Raw genomic sequence first — 18,959 nt, 5'->3', positions numbered from 1 at the left:
CATGAGGGGTTCTCCAGATATGTCACCATGAGGAAGATGCCAGTGGGAGAGGTCTCAGGATGTCATGGCTGGGGCGGGGGGTGGGGGTTCTGGACATGTGAGTTTTCAGGATCTCACTTCCTGATCAGGGTTTGCTACCCCAAGTGTGTAACTATGGAAACAGACACACCCTCTCTGGAACCTTCCTTCCTTGAACGCCTCCACAGGCCCACTCTTGCAGCTCCTCCCGGCCCCCGCCATTGCTTCCTCTCTGCTAAAGCTGCGCCCAGCAATGTGCTCTCCACAGGGTTCACAGTTTTTTATTAGTCACTTGGGCCTCCCTTGGGGGCCAGGGCACACCCCCTTTCCAACAGAGGGAAGGGCCTGGAAGCAAGGCCTGGAGTTGACACTCATGTTCAGAAGGTCAACTCAGTGACCACCTCCCCTCCCCCGCCTCGTCCCCCCCTACACGGGGGCTCCAGGCTCCCCCGCCTAACCTCCCCTCCACCGGGGCTCCAGGCTCCCTGCCTCACCCCCCCAACACAGGGGCTCCAGGCTTGGCAGGGCATGGGTTGGTCCTTCCCCAGATCCCTAAAGTCCTAGACCCCCAGACACCTGCAATAGAGCTTCCAAAGTCCCTGAACACCCAGCCAAATACTAGGGGTATTGAGGGATTCACATGACAGCAAGGCCTTCTCCCACACACTCCCGGGGGGTGCTCTCCTCTGCCTGCTGCAGCCTGCTAAACCCAACCCAGGGGGACCCACAGTCAACACTGAGTCCTTACAGACCCTTTCCTTCGTCCACCCCGTCCCCAGGCAGGCAGAATGTCTAGGGTTCTCCTCTCCATTAGGCCCAGAAGCAGCAGAGATGGGGTCACCTAGGACAGTTCAGGCCCAGCATCGGGCGGGCCAGTGGAGCTGGTGGCCCAGATGACAGGTAATTACACTCCAGGCTCCTCCCTGGAAAACTCAGGGCAAGAAGGAGGGCTCAGAGCTGCCACCTCATGGCTGTTTGAAGCCAGCACCCACCGCACCAAGCTCACTCCCCAGGGCATGGAGCCAGCACTCCAGCAAATATCAGAAATGATTTCTGAACCTACCCTTTCTGCCTCTCCCACGTACAATCCTGGGCTGACCCAGGGCAAGGAGAGCAGGCACCCTAGCACCTGGTATGGCCTGGGGCCCAGAGTCCTCAGAGTTGGGAATGGAGGCTCCTTGATTCCTGCCCCTTAGCTGCCTCTGGCCACCCTCTCCTACAGAACAGGAGAGACAGCCAGGCCAGTGCGTCCTCGACCTCTCTCCTTCCATCCGTCTCAGAGGAGATGCTCTCCTCTCCTTAAGCTTGGTCCTGGGGCTGCACCACCAACATCTAAGACAAGCAGACTCCCCTGCCTCACTGCAGAAGCCCAAGCACCTTCTCCCAGCCCAGGTGGCTCCTCTGCAGTCTTGGCCTCCCCAGGACCTGCCCAGCCCTGAAGCGCTGGACTGCTCATGGGATGGTCAGGCAGGTGGAGGCTCAGGACACTCTTGCCTCTGGACACCCGGTCCCTCTGTAGGATCCTTGCCCTCCCAAGCCTCCTGCAGGGCCCCGAAGTATAGGGTAGTTAACTCCTAGTGGAGGGACCACACCCTGCGGTTATCTCTTCAGAGCCTCCCCCGTGCCCCTGGCCCACAGCCCAGCTGGGGCAGGCTCAGGGAGATCCCCGGGAAAGTGAGCAAGTGAGGACTGAACTGAGACCCCACTGGATGTGGGCTGGTGGGAGCAGAAGGCGGGGTCTAGTCATCAGGCCTCTCTTCTGGGAGATCCTCGTCAATGGGGGGTGCAGGCTGGCAGCGGAAATGGTCATTCCAAATCTTAAGGAAGGTGACGCGGAACTTCTGGATGCGGAAGGCGTAGACGATAGGGTTCATGGCTGAGTTGCCGTGCGTGAGGAAGATGGCAATGTAGGTGAGGATGCTGGGCTTGTGGCAGGACGGGCAGAAGAGGGTGATGCAGTTGAGGATGTGCAAAGGCAGCCAGCTGAGAGCAAAGAGGAAGAGGATGAGGGCCAGCGACTTGGCGATCTTCAGCTCCTTCCCATAGTACTTCTGCGGGTCGCCAGAAGAGGCCGATACCTTCTTGTTGAGCTGCTTGCGGATTAGGTAGAAGACCTCCAGGTAGATGAGGACCATGAGGAGAAGCGGGGGCAGCACCCACACAAAGAAGTTGAAGTAGACCATGTACTCCATGCTGATGACTTTCTCGAACTCGCACTTGATCACGGGCTCCCCCATGCTGCCGTTGGCTGCCCAGGCCCGCTCCACCGTGCTCAGATTGTTCCAGCCAAACATAGGGGTCAGCCCCACCACCAAGGAGAGGATCCAGCAGCCGGCGATGGCCACCGCCGCCCTCCGGGGGGTCACCACCATCTTGTATCTGGGGGAGAAGAGGGCAGAGTGTCAGGATCTGCCTCCCAGCTGCCTCGAAAGGCCCCTCCGAGGCACACCTGGCCTCCAGGGGCCTCTAAGAGGAGCACCCTCCCCATCCAGGGCCCAGTGAGTGGGGAGGTGCATGTCTTTTGCTTGAGGGCCGAGTCTTCAGGATCTAAGATTTAGTGCTTGCCATGCATTGGCTCACTCTCCTGCAGAGAAAGGAAATCCTGATTAATAACAAAAATAATAATAGAAAATCACGGAGGAGCTCCTTTAGGAATTTCAAGGAAAAGTAAAAATTCCTCCCATGCGCTCAGCACGCCCCCACTGGTTATCTCACCCTTGCTTCATGACAGCCTTCGTCGCGTAGGAAGTCACCGGCAGAATGAGGGCTACCCAATCGAAAGATGAGGAAACTGAGGTTCAAAGTAGTCACAGGATCTGCCCAAGGCCACATGGAAGGTGGCAGCGCCATTCCATGCTTCCTAAAACATGTCTACACTGACCGAAACACCCAGGTGATTAACCAACCATCCCTTCTCTTAGGCCAGCAGACACAACTGTCATTTCAAAAAATCTTTCACACAACCCCCCTTCTCTTGGCCTTGTCCCATACTCCCCTGCCATACCCTGTCTCCCACCTCTACATTAACCTCCTGTTTCCCCTTCCAATCACTGTGCAGCACTTAACTCCTAACGGCTTGATCTCAAGAACCAGCCCTGCACTCCCAAGCTAACTGGAAATGATGCTCAGGAAAGAAAACTGATATTCACTGAGCATCTACTACATGCTGGATACTTTCACTCATTCATTCATGCATTTACGCGCGCATACATGGATGCATTCATTCAGCAAGCATTTGTCAAGTGCTTTCTGTGCTAGGCATTGCTCTCTGTGCTGAGAATAAGATAAAAGATCCCTGCTTCTACATATCTCACATTTTGGGTGAAGAGACAGATAACACCAAAGCAAGAAAATAAACAAGACAACTATAGATCATGATACATCCTTTAAAGGAAATAGGTTGAGTCAAGGGCCTAACTTTTTTCATGTCATGACCCACAAAGAAGATGGAAACATCTGGATGACGAGGCTGCTCATGAGCCACAAGGGTTGGGCGTTTTCACATCTCAGGGGTTCCTGCTTCCCTTTAAACCAATCTAGCCAGCAGCCATCATGGCTTCTGCCTATACACTGGCCTTGGAGACAGTGCCAAGGGCTGGGTCTCGCCAGCTCTGTGCTGAGGAGCCGGCTGAGCAGCAGCAGCTTGCCCAGTTGTTATTTTCCAAAGCAGCTTCTGAAATGGATGGAGTGCCCTCCTGAGCATGTAAACAGCTTCTGAGACCCAGGAGTGTGAAGGGAGAGGCTGCCGACCGTTTCCTTCTGCCCCAGGGATGCAGAATCTGCGGCTTTCTTCTGCATGGTGATGATGCTTAAAGTCTGTCTCACCCCAGACAGCGCTTCTCCTAGATCCTTTACCATCCATCAAAGCCCACCTGCTCTGTGAAGGCTATAGAAGTAGGAAGGGAGACAATTTGCAGAGTGGGAGGAACCAGATGCCCCCTCTCTACCCCATCTAGAAGATAAGGACTAGAAGAGACCTTTGGAATCTCATTTTCTATCCCTTCATTGTCCCAGTGAAGAAATTGAGGACTAGATGACTCCAACACCTTCGGAGCAGTTCCCCTCTCCTACTCTGTGATCATAGGATTCTTGTGCCCCAAACCGCCACCAAGGGGCCTTGAGAGGTGACTGGTTCACTTGTGACTCTGAAGTTTCCTTAGATCCAATCCTCACTCTCTTGCTGTAATTGAAGCCCTTTCCCTCCTCTGTATCCTCAAGCAGAATGGCCAGGCCTGGTGCAGACACTGTGAGTCAGAAGACCCAAACTTGGGCCGCCAGTCTGCAACTTGCTAGATCAATGTCTCCTCTGTAAAAGAGACCTACTTCAGAGGGGGAGGATCAAATGAGATACTACGTGTGCAAGTACTCTGTAAACACGCAACCAGTATTCCTTTGCCTGAGCTCTTCTTACCCCTCCAAGCTCCTAGACAAATGGCCACCTGGAAAACTCCAGTATCTCTGGATGCTTAGCAAACACAGCCTAAGGGCTATTTAAACATCTTCCTCACATCTTGTTCCTGACCATCTCAAAGTGTTCCCCACGTGTCCTCTCAGATATGGTGGAAAAAGTTCCGGGAGTGAGTCTACAGGAAAAGACCAAAGGAACGCTGGTCATTCTGAAGGCTGAGAGATGCTATCTCAGCAGCCACACAGCGGAGAGCAGGGCCAGATCCCCAGGTGAACCTCAGCAGGGAAAGACAGCTGCTGCTGCAGAGAGGACAGGGCCAGGTGTCCTGCCTACCCCTACCACCCATCACATCTGCTATTTATACCACATTTATCATGTACAAATCCCTTTCTCAGTCCTATCTCGGGTAATCCCCATAACCGCTGCTGTGGTGAGCACAGCAGACAAGGGAATGCCCATTTCACAGATTAGAAGCTCCACTGGCCTGGGTCTCCTGACTCCAAGCCCAGCTCACCTTCAGGGTGCCAGGCTGACTGTGGGTTGCTGAGATGCAGATGATTGGCAGGTTGAAAATATCCCTTGCCTATTAGATTTAAAAGGGGAACTTCTAGACCTTGCCCAAGGAAGGCACCACCCAGAGTCAGTGGGGTGGGCCAGGTGACCTCTGGTGCTGCCGTCCAGCCTATGGATTGAGGGATCTAGCCTGGGACTGACATCAGGGCAGTGATGACCTATGGAGAGAGGAGAGGTAGACAGTGACAGTCTAGACACTGACAGGAGAGAGGGAAGAGACAACTTCTAGCTACAGAGGTGGCTCCCTCCCCTCTTCTCTCCTCACCCCTCACCCTTCTGACCGCCTGGAGCCCCCGGGGTTAAAGCTTTCCTGGGGCTCCTCCAGTACCCAGTCCCAGCAGACCCTGCAGCTTAGGGTATCAGCTCTCATCTGTTTTTCTTGCTATTTTCTCCCTTGTGGGAAAGGGCTGGACCCAAGACCTTGGCTGAGGTGGGGCAGGCTCTCACAGGAAGGGCTGCCTCCCAGGGCCAGGGGAGAAGCTCACCTCTCCTTACACGTGGGAAAGGAAGCAGAGGCTGCAAGTCCTGGGGCATGCATGGGGTCGGGGTGTATGGAAGGTGCCTCTGACTTGTGAATGCCCCTCCCAAGTCCACAGCATCCCCGAGGGCTGTGCTGGGAGCTAAGCAGGGAGATGCTGCTCTCAGGAGTGTGCAACTCAGGCGTGCACGAACGGGAGAGCAACGGAACAGAGACAGGAAAACACCAAGTGGGGCCCCATCCACAGGCCAGCAGGGCAGACAGTGCCTTAACGATAGCCCTGAGGGAACCGGGTGCAGTGGCTCATGCCTGTAATCCCAGCACTTTGGGAGCCCGAGGCAGGATCACGTGAGGTCAGGAGTTCAAGACCAGCCTGGGCAACATGGTGAAACCCTGTCTCTACTAAAAAAAAAAAAAAAAAAAATACAAAATTAGCCAGGCATGGTGGCGCATGCTTGTAATCCCAGCTACTCGGGAGACCAAGGTAGGAGAATTACTTAAACCCAGGAGGCAGAGGTTGCAGTGAGCCGAGATCGTGAGATTGCGCCATTGCACTCCAGCCTGGGCAACAAGAGCGAAACTCTGTCTCAAAAAAAAAAAAAATAGCCCTGAGGCAACCAGGGAGAGCCCCACCTCAAGAATCTCCTTCAAAGTGCATAAAATCCCACAAGGAATGAGACATTCCTTTGGGTTAAGAGTTGCCTTCTCTGTGTGCTATTTATTTATTTAGTTTATTGAGACGGGGTCTCCCTGTGTTGCCCAGGTTGATCTCGAGCACCTTGTGCTCAAGCAATTCTCCCCCCTCGACCTCCTGAAGTTCTGGAATTACAGGTATGAGCCACCACGCCCACTTGTGTGTTATTTTTAAAAGCTGAAATGACATGAACTCCATAGTATGAATTAGTTTATTAGTCGGAACTTCTTATTGATGATGATAACATGAAAAGACTGAGTCCCCAGAGCAATGGTCTACAGAGACCCTGAGAGGCAAAGGGATCGCTTGAGGAAAGAAATGGAAGGGAGTTCCTGTTGAGCCTCTCAGTGCTGGCAAGAGCTGGTGGCTGAACAGAAAAGGATTTCATATCATAGCTGCTGCAGGAGTGTCAATATGGTTTAGAGGTGGAAATGAGGGAACGAAGTCTTCAAATCCTGTGTCCAAATAGGGCAGGGCAGAGAGAGCCATTGGTTCTTCCCAGGACACCCTGGCAGGGCTGCCATAGGAGGGGTGGGAGATTCTGGAGGCTAAGTGAGGAAGGAGTTTGAAAATAATAGTTATCTGATCAATAATAACAACAATAAAAATGCTGGTAAGCGTTAACATTTATTTCTATGCGCTGGGCACTATTTATTTATTTATTTATTTATTTATTTAAGAGATAGGCTCTCACTCTGTCTCCTAGGCTGGATTGCAGTGGTGCAATCACAGTTAACTGTGACCTCAAACTCCTGGGCTCAAGAGATCCTTCCACCTCAGCCTCCTCAGTAGTGGGGACAAGTGTGGGCCACCATGCCTAGTTATTTTTAAGTGTTTTTGTAGAGATGGGGGTTTCACTATGTTGACCAGGCTGATCTCAAACTCCAGGGCTCAAGTGATCCTCCTGCTCTGGCCTCCCAAAGTGCTGGGATTATAGGCGTGTGCCACTGCGCCCAGCCCTGGGCGCTGACTTTATAGACATGGTTTTATTGATACTTCAGCACAACCCTATCACTTAGATACTACAGGTTGAGCATCCCTAATGTGAAAATCCAAAAGCCCGAATGCTCCAAAATTCAACACTACTTGAATGCCAACAAGACACTCAAAGAAAATGTTCATTGGAGCATTTCAGATTTCCAGATTAGGGATGCTCAACCAGTGAGTATAATGCAAATATTCCAAAATCTGAAAAAAATCCCAAATTGGAAACACTTCTGGTCCCACACATTTTGGATAAGGGATACTCAACCTGTGCCATTATTCTTATTTCTTAATTGCAGTAACTGAGACTTGGAGAGATTAGAAAACATGTCCAAGGCCACTCTGCCAGGAAAAAGCAGGAAAAGAATTTCTAAGACTCCAGTATGTCCAAGTGCAAAGCCCACATTGGACCCAGCTCTGCCACTCTGGGAGACGGAGGACACGTGAGGATTGGAGGGCGGAAGCTTGGAGCAGAAGAAGGGAGCCATGGCTAGGGCCCGGAAGGCAAGTCTCTCCTGCCCCAGGCAAATCTCCCTGGACTAAGCAGTTGTGAGGATGCCATTGTGCCTTGCCTGGGAGCCTCCCTTCTCCCGCAAAGTCTGACCTCTTTCTGAGTCATCAGAATGACCTGTTCACATGCATGTGCTGCCCAGCTATTTAGTTGGTGTCTTGTTCCTTCTGGGGGAAATCAGGTGGTTGAGACTCACCCTTTCATTTATTGAAGGGGTATTCATTGAGCACCTATCAGGTGCCAGGTTGTAGGTGTTAGGGTTCAGGAATATAAAAGAGAACAGACTCATGAAAGTATCATTCTGCAGACAGAGAAACAGGCAATAGATATGCAAACAAATAAACCAGATCATTTTAGAGAGTGAAAAGACCTACCAAGCGAAATAAGCAGGGTCACCCAGGAGTGAGTCAGTGGGCAGGGCACACTGCTGATATGCAGGGCAGCCTCTCTGAGGATGAGACAATGAGCCGAGAGCCAAAGGACCACCACCGAGTCAGCCAGGGAAAGATCTGGGACAGAGCCTTCTAGGCAGAAGGCACCATCTGGGAGAGGTGCTGAGGCCAGAGTGGCAAGAGAAGGCCAGTGTGAAGGAACCACAGGGGTGAAGGCCAGAGAGGCCGGCTCAGTCAGAGAAGAGGCCTAGGGCTGAGAGGTCTGCAGTAAGTGTTCTGGGGTTTATTCTAAGTACAAGGGAAAGTCATTTTAAGCAAAGGAATAATATAATCGAATTTCTGTTTTTAAAAAACAACTCAGGCTGCTGTGTGGAGAATGCGTTGCAGCAGGGAATGAGGGAAGGCAAGAAAACCAGCAGGAGGCTATTTTAGCCATCCAGGCAGATGAGGGTGGGATGCTGTAGCAGGCGGCATGGGAATTGAGAAGAAGCATATGGCTTTGAGATGTATTTAGGAACAGGGCCAACAGGACCTGCTGCTGAGTTTGGATGTTGCTATGGTTTGAACGTGTCCCCCAAAGCTCATGTGTTGGAAACTTAATCCCGAATGCAATGATGATGAAAGGTGGGACCTTTGAGAGGTCATTAGATCCTGGGAGCTCCGCCCTCTTGAATGGATTAATGCCATTATTGCAGAAGTGGGTTCATTATCACAGGAGTGGAGTCTTTATAAAAGATGAGTTTGGCCACCTTCTTTTCTGTCTTGAGAGTGTGCTCTTTTGTCCTTCCACCCTTGAGCCATAGGATGAGCCAGAAAAAAAGGCCCTTGTCAGATTCAGACCCTCGATCTTGGACTTCTCAGCTTCCAGAAATGTGAGCTGAGTAAACTTCTTTTCTTTATAAATTATCCAGTTTCAGGTATTCTGTTATAGTAGCACAAAATGGACTAAGACAGAAAATTGGTACCAGAAGTGGGGTTGTTGCTATAACAAATACCTGAAAATGTGGAAGCAGCTTTAGAACTGGGTAACAGGTATAGGCTGGAAGAGTTTGGAGGAGTAGGCAAAAAAGAAAATGCCTAGACTGCCATAAATGGAGCATTAAGGGTAATTCTGGTGAAAGCTCAGAAGACAAGAGCTGTAGGGAGCAACTGAATCTTTTAAGGGATGATTTGAATGGTCGTGATTAGAATGCTAGCAGAAAATCTGGACACTAAAGAAATTTGGATGAGGTCTCAGATGGAAACAAGAAACAAGATACTGAAAACTGGAGTAAAGGTCATCTTTGTTATGTAGTTGTAAAGAACTTGGTGAAATTGTGTCTTGTGGAAGGCAGAACTTTAGAGCAACTAACTGGGATACCTAGCAGAAGAAATATCCAAGCAACAAAACATTCAAGGTGCTACATGGTTTCTTTTTGCCATTTATAGCAAAATGAAGGAAGATAGAGATGATTTAAAGATGAAAGTTATCATTAAAAGGGAAGCAGAATGGAAAGATTTGGAAAACTCTCAACCTGGCCATGTAAAGAATTAAAAAGTGTGTTCAGGAGAGAATAGTAAGGATGTGGCCAAAACACCATTTGCTAAAGAGAATAACATGGATAGAAAGAAGCCAGGTTCTATTCATCAAGATGATGGGAGAATGACCACACAGGCATTTCAGAGATTTTCAAGGCAGGTGAGGACCTTTAGAGCAAGGTTTCCAGAGACACCAAGCGGGACCTCGGTGTTTGCTGCCCAGGGCCACCTCAGGACTCTGCTCCACCACAGTGCTCCTTGGCAGCCCCAGTCATGGCTCAAGCAGGCCCAGATGTAGCTTGTGCTGCTGTTCCAGAGAACACAAGTGGTAGGTAGGTCTTGGCAGTGTCAGCATGGTGTGGATTCTGCAGGTGCACAGAGTGTGGGAGCTGTGGGGTCACGCCAGCCTCCAATTAGATTTCAAAGGATATCATGGACAGCCTGGAGGCCCAGGCAGAAACTTGTCACAGGGACAGAGCCACCACAGAGATCCCTCACCAGGGCAATGCCTCCTGGAGTCATGGGAGTGAGGCCACTGCACAGACCCCAGCACTGTAGGACCACCAGCATACAACTCCAGTATGGGAGAGCTGCAGGCATGAGACTCCAGTTCATGAGAGTTGCTTCATGGGCTGAGCCCAGTAGAGCCAATATGTCCAGAAGGTGGTACATGGAGTAAAAGGCTATTCTAGACTCTTTTGGGGGGTGTGTGTGTGTGTGTGTGTGTGTGTGTGTAATTATTATTTTTAATGTCCAGAATGTGTAATACAAGGGCCAGAGCTTCCTCCCAGACTCAATTTTATAAATTCTCGATTGGTTGGTGAGGCCAATAGGGATACTTTTTCTTGTCTAATTTGGTTTCTGGGAAAGCTTCGTTCAAGTCCTCAGTGGTCATCTGATCAAATGGAATTAAGTTCTTTATCTTCTCCATCTGTTTCTCATATTCTACAATCCTGGCCTTTGAGAGAGACACCCACTCAGCACAAGATTTCACATCTTCTTTTTCTTTGGCATCCACCTGGGCAGTATATTTATCCTCCGGCACAGGAATCTTCAGGGCATTAATAACTTCAGGGCATTAGACTCTTAAGATTTAATGTTGTCTGGCTTGTTGGGGTTTGGACTTACTTGGGTCCTGTTACTGCTTTCTTCTTGCCCATTTCTCCCCTTTGGAATGGGGATACCTATCCTATTCCTGTCCCACCATTGCATTTTGGAAGCATGTAATTTGTTTTGATTTCATAGGCTCACAACTAGAAGGAAATGTGCCTTAGGATGAATCCTGTCTTGAGCCTCACCCATATCTGATTTAGATAAGACTCCGGACTTTGGACTTTTGAGTAGATGCTGGATCTAGTTAAGACTTTGGGGGCTACTGGGATGGAATAAATGTATTTTGCATGCAAGAAGGACATGAATTTTGAAGGCCAGGGCAGAATGCCGTGGTTTGAATGCGTCCCTCAAAGCTCATATATTGGAAACCATCCCCATTGCAACAGTGCAGAGAAGTAGGCCCTTTAAGAGGTAATTAGGTCATGAGGCTCCACCCATATGAATGGATTAATGCCAATACTGCAGGAACAGGTTCATTATCACAGAAGTGGGGTCCTTCTGAAGGATGAGTTCAGCTCCTGCCTGTGTGATGCCTTCAGCATGTTATGAGGCAGCAAGAAGGTCCTTATCAGACATGGTCCCCTAATCTTGGACTTCCCAGCCTCTAGAACTGTGAGCCAAATAAATTTCTGTTCATTATGAATTACCTAGACTGTGCTATTCCATTATAGCAGCAGAAAATGAAATAAGACAGATGTCCAGCTGAGAGAAAGAATCAACAAGATGACTCTGATTTTGATCCTGACCTCTGAGCAGAGGGTGCCCTGTCATTCCCCCAGTCTCCCTGACCTTCTCTCCCCGAAGGGCCCATCCCCTTACCTTGAACTCCACTTCACTCTCCCTGAACTCCACTTTACTCTCACCATGCTAGTAGACACTCTTTTGTTTACATACCTGGGGCACTCTCCCACCTCAGGGCCTTTGCAGTTCCTGTTCATCTCCTGAAATGTCTGGGAAGGCGCATTCTCCATTCACTCAGGTCTCCACTCAGATGGCAGGTCCTAAGGGAAAATCCCTGACTCTCCTGAAAAATAGTCTCTATCACTGTATCCTCTTGCCAGATTTAATTTTCCTGATAGAGCTTATCACTTCCTGACCCTCTCCCTCCTCTGTCTCTCTCACACCCTCTCTTCCCCCCCCCCATCTATCTATCTATCTATGCATTTATTATCAGTTTCTCTCCAGTACTCCAGTAGAATATGAGCCCCATTAGGACAGAACCTTTATTTGGCATGTTTACCACTGCATCCCCAGTACCTGTATCAGTGCTCAATAACTATTTGTTGAATGAATGAATAAATACATGTAAAAATGCATTAATGAAACCATACATCCACTTATTCAGAAATGATTGCTTGAGGACCTGCTATGTGAGTACATCTCAGGGAACAAGAGATAAGGATTAAATGATAGGTGCTCAATTAGAGACAGTCAGATTAGAAAGGCATGACCCTAGCCCTGAAGGCAATTATGATGCCCTGGATGAGGAAAATCATTCTCTGGTTCATTCCCTGCTGTGCTGGGAGCTGTAGGGAATCCACTGCTGAATCAGACAACTCCTGGTCCCCTGCCTAGGTCCTGCAACATAAGGCTGCTATGACAAGGGCCTCTTATGAAATGTATGAGAAACTGCCACCAGGCCACCAGCCAGCCACCAACACGTCCACAGTGGCTTGGAGTCCCAGCATTGCCCTGCACACTGTGAGACCAGCAGAGGCTTCCCGGGCCAGAACTTGCCTCCCCAGAGTCTCTTAGCCTGCATCCCAGAAAAGCAAGTCTTCATCTCATGCTAATTCCCAAAAGACATCATGAGAATGCCCAAGCTCCTCGTTGGTCCTTTGTCTCATGAATCGTCCTTTTCAGGGATGAGATCACTTCTAGTTGGAGGCCCAGCGGCACACAGAGGGGTGGCCTCTCCTTGTCTACACCCTCAGAGGGCACTCCTGGATGCCACTGGGGACTGATTGTTAGGCTGACTCAGAGAACATAAACGATAAGCCACTTTAGAATAGGAAGAGCTCAGTCTGGGCGCAGTGGCTCATGCCTGTAATCCCAGCACTTTAGGAGGCCAAGGCGGGCGGTCACTTGAGGTCAGAAGTTTGAGACCACTCTGGCCAACATGGTGAAACCCCATTTCTACTAAAAATACAAAAACTGGCTGGGCATGATGGCAGGTACCTATAGTCCCAGCCACTTAGGAGGCTGAGGCAGGAGAATCGCTTGAGCCTGGGAGGCAGAGGTTGCAGTGAGCCATGCCACTGCACTCCAGCCTGGGTGACAGAGCGAGACTCCATCTCAAAAAAATAATGGAAAAAAAAAAAAAAAGTAGGAAGATGCCATCAGATGGTGAACACACCATGGGACCAATCAGCGAAGATACATCTGACAGAGAAAAAAGAAGGAAGAGGGAGTGGGCATAGAGGCCCTACAGAATTCTCTTTGGTGAATGCAGAACAGCCAAAGCGAGAAAGGTGTAAAGAAGCCAGCCACCACTGCAGGGATGAGACTGGAGTGCGCCAGTTCTGAAGCTGTCTGTCCTTGGCTTTCTCTCCTGACCCTGCCCTGCTTTGTATCACCACGGGGCTGACCCTGGCAGGCTGCATTTCCCGAGCCCTGGGGCTATCCAGGTCCACAGGAAATACTGCAGTGCTGGAGCAATGGGGACGGGTTGGGGGGTGGGGAGCTGTCCACCTCCCTGACCCAGCCGTGCACTAGGCAGTGGTTATGACTCCTCCATGGCTCCACTACACACCAGACAAACCCACCATGGGTGCAGCTTCCACCAGCCAACTGCAGCCCCTGGGCTCCGGGATCACCACCTCCTCACTTTGTCCTTCTGCCTCGGGGTAGCTTCCTGTTGTTACTCATCTCTGGGTTACTTCACTCTCCCTGTTTGCGTCTCGGCTGCTTCATCACCAATTCCTGGTATAAGACCCTCAGCTGTAAACACCTAAAATGATTTCTGTGTTCCCGGTTAGACTCAGATGGTTCAAGAGTAAAGCTGCATCAGGAAGAACTGAGCACAGTCATCTCTAAGAACCCCCTGCCAGAGGTATAGGTATGAGTGAGCCACCCAACTCTTACAAACGCCTTCACTCAGAGGCGAAAGAACCCACATGTGGGTTTGGAAAATGCTAACAGGATGACACAGTGTCCTGTCAACTGCTGAGACCGGAGCAGTGTCCTCAGGCCTGGCCATCCCTGTTTCTCATCACGTGTTCCTCACGGAAGGACATGGGTGCAGGGAGGTGGAGGGCCGGGGGATGCCAGAGGTCCACGTCTTTCTGCGGTCCTGCGGTTTGGATAGTTAGGGACTGAATCCTCCCTCTTCCCTTCCCTCGCCCTTGGCTGGGAGGGAGTGACAGTTCATAGCTCTGGTCCCCTCCTTCCCGCCTCCTCTCTTATCAAGGATCTCAGCCACTTGTAACTGGAAACTTGGATCTCAAGAGCAGGAAAATAAGGCTTTCAGACTATTAAACTACTTCCTGCAGAGAAATTCTTCCTCCCCAAGGAGAACAGGAAACCAGATACAATCAAAAGTGCTGGGCACACTCCAGGGGCCAAATATTTAACAGTAACATTGCCCAGGGGAGTCTGCTTCAGGGGCCCTGGGGAGGGGGCAGGATATCGGGCCTAAGAATCCTGCCTTGAATCCCACTGTGAGGGGCTCTGTGGCGTCATTCACCATCTAGAACATCAGTGCCCATCAATCCCCAAAAGGAGACCCGGGCTGACACCCCAGGCCAGCCTGCAGGGCTACAGGGAGTGGGGAAGACACTCTGTGTCTTGAAAGAAAACAGCAGGATAAATTGACTAAGTCATTAGTGTAATGGGCCTTGGAAATCACTCCTGGTCACTTGCTGAGGACAAATAACTCCTCAGCCTGGTGGGAAAAATAACGAGGTTCCTGTGTGTGACTCAGTAACACCCTCTATTCTGAGCAACCTCCCCCACCATCTGTCCTTCGGATTCAGGGCCCCTTTCTGAGCGCTGGACATGAGCAGAATAAACATAGCTCCCACCATGAAGGAACTCTCAGTCCACAGGAGAGGCCCAGCACCTGAGCAAAGGGATCCCCAGTCTGATGAGAGCGGTGTGTGCTGCAACGCACAGGGCAGAGATCGCCACCAGCACCCCCACTCAAAGGTTTCATGGATGACTGACAGCACAAGCTCCCCGGACACCTGTGTGCCTGCAGAGAGCTCTTCTCTCTCTCTCTCTAGGTGGGCGTTCTCATCCCAACAAACAGAAGTTTGGATTTGCTCTGTGGTTCTGATCCAGAGGGGGCTTCAGAGGGTGGGGTGCAAAGTGGGAGGCTTTCAGATTTGGAGGAGGCATGTTTTCAAAGTATATTTGCCTCTGATCTTCATCCCTTTCTCCCAGTCCAGGGCATATCCTATGGAATGTTTTTCCACAGCCAGGAGGCCAAGGTATCGCACTTTGAGACAATGCCCTGGGCGATTTCACAATGCAGCCACCTCCTCACCTCCCAAATTCAGGTATAGCCCCCACATCCCCGTAAGGGGTTGGTCCTCGAGGAGGAGGGTGTCTCACCTGGACAGTACACGCAGGAAAACTGGACCCAGACCTCGGCATTCTCAGCTCTTTCTGCACTGAGATTTGCTTCTCTCCACCTCTCCAAGGAAGACCGGGATGGCAAAAGGACTAAGGCCAACTGGCCCCACCTGCTATGGGTGACTATTTCTGACTCATCCCATGGGACAGGAAAAAACCATCCCATCTGCATTCAGACTCAATGACCTGTGAGTAGCTGCTGCAGGGAGACCTCACTGGGATGGCCAGGGTGCTAACAGGGGCAAAATTCCTTTTCCAGCGAAGTGGAAAGGCCTGCCGTGGTGGGAAGGGAGCTGATGGCTTTATGCGGCTTCCCATAGGCCTCTCTGGTCTTTGCAGACTGTGGCCACTTAGGAGAGCAGCAGAGAATTCTCCAGCCCAGCTGGCACATGGGGAGAGCCCAGGCAGGAGGGAGCCAGGAAGCAACAGAATTCTGCAGGCTCAGGAGAGCAGAGGGGGCCCATGCTGGACCCTCAAAGGAGGGCAGTCCTCCTTTGGAATACCTCACTGTGGTGGGAATTGGGAGACCCTTGTTCTGGTCCAGGCTGTGCCAGAGGTGAGCTGGCCTTGGGGGAGACCCTTTTCCCTTTTGGGGCCTCTGTGTCCGTGTCGGGATGATGAGGGATTGAATGAGATCTTTTTCTGGGCTCTAGCAGGTCACGGTTCCCTTCTTCTGGAATGCGTCAAATCATCTTCTATGGAGAGCTGAGTTCAGCACTAGCAAAGGGAGGGAGGGGCACCCAACTCCTCATGGGGAAGAGGAGACCAGGGGCAGTGGTGAGGGGCACCCACACCTCCCCGGAAGGGAGCCCCTCCTGAAAGGATTGCATGCTCTAGCTCTGTGCCCCATGGAGAGGAAGATGGGGGGCAAGATGGAATGTAAAGAGAAATAAATATGTATTGAGTGGAATGAATGAATGAATGAATGAATGAATGAATGAATGAATGAAGCGTGCTGTGGGGTAAGATCCGAGTTCAAACTGTGACTCCACCGTTAACAGCTTGTGGCCTTGAGCAAGTAACAATTCTTTGAGCCTTTGTTTTGTCTGGTCACGATGGGAGGAGAAGGCTGGCTTGGCAGGCCCCCTGTGAGGATGAGGCTGGCGCAGTAACTTATCTGGGCACTCAATGAACAGTAGCACCAGGTGACCATTGCTATCTCCAACAGGAGCACACCCCTGATTCTACGGGAATACACAATCGGCCCTTGAAGAGATACAAAACAGGTTGCAAGGACATAGATAAACAAAAAATTACTTCTGTTTCACTTTGGAAGGCAAGTCACATAGTTTCCATATCTATTTCACAGCCAGCTCTCCTACTTAACTCAACCTCGTACAGAACAGGTTAGATCCCTGATCTAACTGACGAAAGTGTCTGAGTCTGGGGTGGGGGTTTGGGAACCTGCTCAGCCCAGCACTAAACCCTACACAGGATCCTGGAGAAGCCACACTCCCTGGAGAACCCCAGTAAAGCTCCACTGGGGAAGTGGCCAGGGAGGAATACTGGAGATATGGGAGGTGGAATCAGGGGGAACCCATGCCCTTCCTCCCACCTCCCTTCAGAGCATCTCTTGGCCTGCCTAGAACCACGGGGTACAGGGCATCTGCCTGAAGGCCTATTTCCACCAAGGGACTATAAATCCAACCCCCACTGGAGAGATCCCGTGCAGACTCGAGATCAGCCCAAAGGCACCAGCTGGGGTTGGGACCTAGAAAACAGGTTGGATGCTTGCTGACAGCCTGGAGTGACAAGAGGAGGTGCCTCTTGAGCCAGAGAGATTGGGATGCTGTGCTCTGAGGAGGCGGCTGTTCTCACTGAGCTTGGGTTGTCAGGGCCCCCTAAAGATCACAGCACCTAGTCCCCCACTCTGGAAAAGATTTGACAGACAGCAGGTAGAGGAGAACAGAGAGGACAGGAAGAGCTCACCACCTTGGAAATCTTTCCAAAGAAAGAGTCTACCCCCACACTCAGCTCCGCATTCCATAGCTTGTGCTTCCACATTAGAAAGTCCTTCCCAGAGTCTAACTTCAGTTCTTCCTGCTGCATCAGAACTCAAGGAGACACCACTCTTGGGACCTGGAGGAAGTACAGTCATATTCTCACCGCTCCTGGCCTTTCTCCCCACCTTGCAACCAGGCAAAGGAGTGCAGAGCCCAAATAACAGCAGGAAGGACCCCGGGACCCAGCAGTTTTCCATTGTCCCTCCTTGGTATCTCCTGACGCTCTCTTTGCCCTGTGTCCCTCCACATAAGCACTCACCAAGCCCACAGTGTACAGAGTCCCTGCAGAAGCCACAGGCAAGGCCCAATCCAGGAACCAGTCCTCCCCAGCCAGCAGTCACCCAGGCCAGGGCAGAGCCCAAGAAAGAGTTTAGCAGCAGCTACAGCCCTCCCGCCCCACTGCATGTGCTCAGGGGCTTCTGCCCCAGCTCCAGGGATGGCTTTGTGGAGGAGGGGCCCAGACACACAGATGCAGTGGGAGGTGGGGGGCACCCAGGCTCACCCAGTGGGTACAGGTGAGCCAGAGACCCCCCTCCCCAGAATAACACGCAGCAGGAAGTGGGAATGTGAGGTCTCCTAGATCATCTAGGGGCTGGCTCCCTTCTCTTCCCCATGTGAGACAATCAGAAAAATTCTTTTATTTTTCTCCCAGAGCACATAACTGCAAGTACCTGAAGGGCGGAGACCAAATCTGGTTCAAAATCATCTTCCTAGCACCTACCACAGTATCTGGCACACAGTAAGGACTCAATAATATTTGGGGAAGGAAATGCAATCATATAAAATGCTCAATTAAAACCAGAGAGGCAGAAAAAGAAAAGGAAAAAAGAAAACAAACATAATGACTAGAAAACAGTTACAAACATGGCAGATCATTAAGCCGAGTATTGCAATCGTCACCTTAAACGTTAAGAAAGTAGGAGGAATTGGTAAGAGGAAGCCATCCTGAGTCTTCTTGCTCATCTCAACAACAACATCCCTACTGGCAGGCAGCAGAGCTCCGCTCCCCACGGTCTCAGCTGAGGGGACTCCTATAGAATGCTCAGGGTCTCCACTCGAAGGTCCCGCCTCAACCACCCAGCCCCAATATCTCCAGCCAGTTAATTAGGTGGTCCTCGCAGGCGTCTAGCACACTTCTTCCCACTGCAAAACCAGCCCTTCTCCTCACTTCCCAGCCTGGGTGGAGGTGGGGAACAGCCTGTCCTCCTCCTCCTCTGGGAGCTGCTCTGTGCCCCCGGCATTTGCACGGGTAAAACGGAACAGCATGTTAGCTGCTGGCAATGTCCCAGGCCAGGAGCCTGCCAGGCAGCTTCTCTGAGGGTTGATCAATAAACTCAATTTCCGTCATTTCTTCCACTTCTGCGAAGTCCTATAAATCACTCCGATCTGCCACGACCCTGGAAGGGGGAAACGCATGGTGTGTGTGGAGGAGGAGGAAGCTTATTAAATCAAATCCTTTTGTTTCCATCCACCATTCATGGAAACTTCAAGGTGCTGTGCTCAGAGCTGGAAAAAGAAAATGCAGGCCGGGCGCCGCGGCTCATGCCTGTAATCCCAGCACTTTGGGAGGCCGAGGAGGGTGGATCACCTGAGGTCAAGAGTTCACAACCAGCCTGGGCAACATGGTGAAACCTGTCTCTACTAAAAATACAAATATTAGCCAGGCTTGGTGGTATACACCTGTAGTCCCAG

At 51.0% G+C, this 18,959-nt stretch overlaps 1 protein-coding gene and 1 long non-coding RNA gene across 7 annotated transcripts in view; one reads left to right on the top strand and one right to left on the bottom strand.

Annotated features, from left to right (window-relative positions):
* Window positions 1-283: 283 nt before the first annotated feature.
* Window positions 284-18,959, bottom strand: part of ADORA1 (adenosine A1 receptor) — a 40,197-nt gene continuing 21,521 nt past the window's right edge. For 4 of the 6 annotated variants that reach the window (XM_028840053.2, XM_015118614.3, XM_015118615.3 and 1 more), the window contains one exon: window positions 284-2,397. In XM_028840053.2, the coding sequence (XP_028695886.2) occupies window positions 1,758-2,397 (640 nt within the window). In that variant the 3' untranslated portion in view covers window positions 284-1,757. 6 annotated transcript variants of the gene reach the window in all.
* LOC144341193 (uncharacterized) lies at window positions 14,649-18,184 on the top strand. Its single transcript, XR_013417978.1, has 2 exons — window positions 14,649-14,912; window positions 15,073-18,184. It is a non-coding gene; the product is annotated as an uncharacterized LOC144341193 (long non-coding RNA).

This window comes from Macaca mulatta, chromosome 1, assembly GCF_049350105.2.
Source record: "Macaca mulatta isolate MMU2019108-1 chromosome 1, T2T-MMU8v2.0, whole genome shotgun sequence".
NCBI lineage: Eukaryota > Metazoa > Chordata > Mammalia > Primates > Cercopithecidae > Macaca > Macaca mulatta.
The sequence above is the reverse complement of the archived record's forward strand: the minus strand, read 5'-3'. Positions and strand labels throughout refer to the sequence as shown.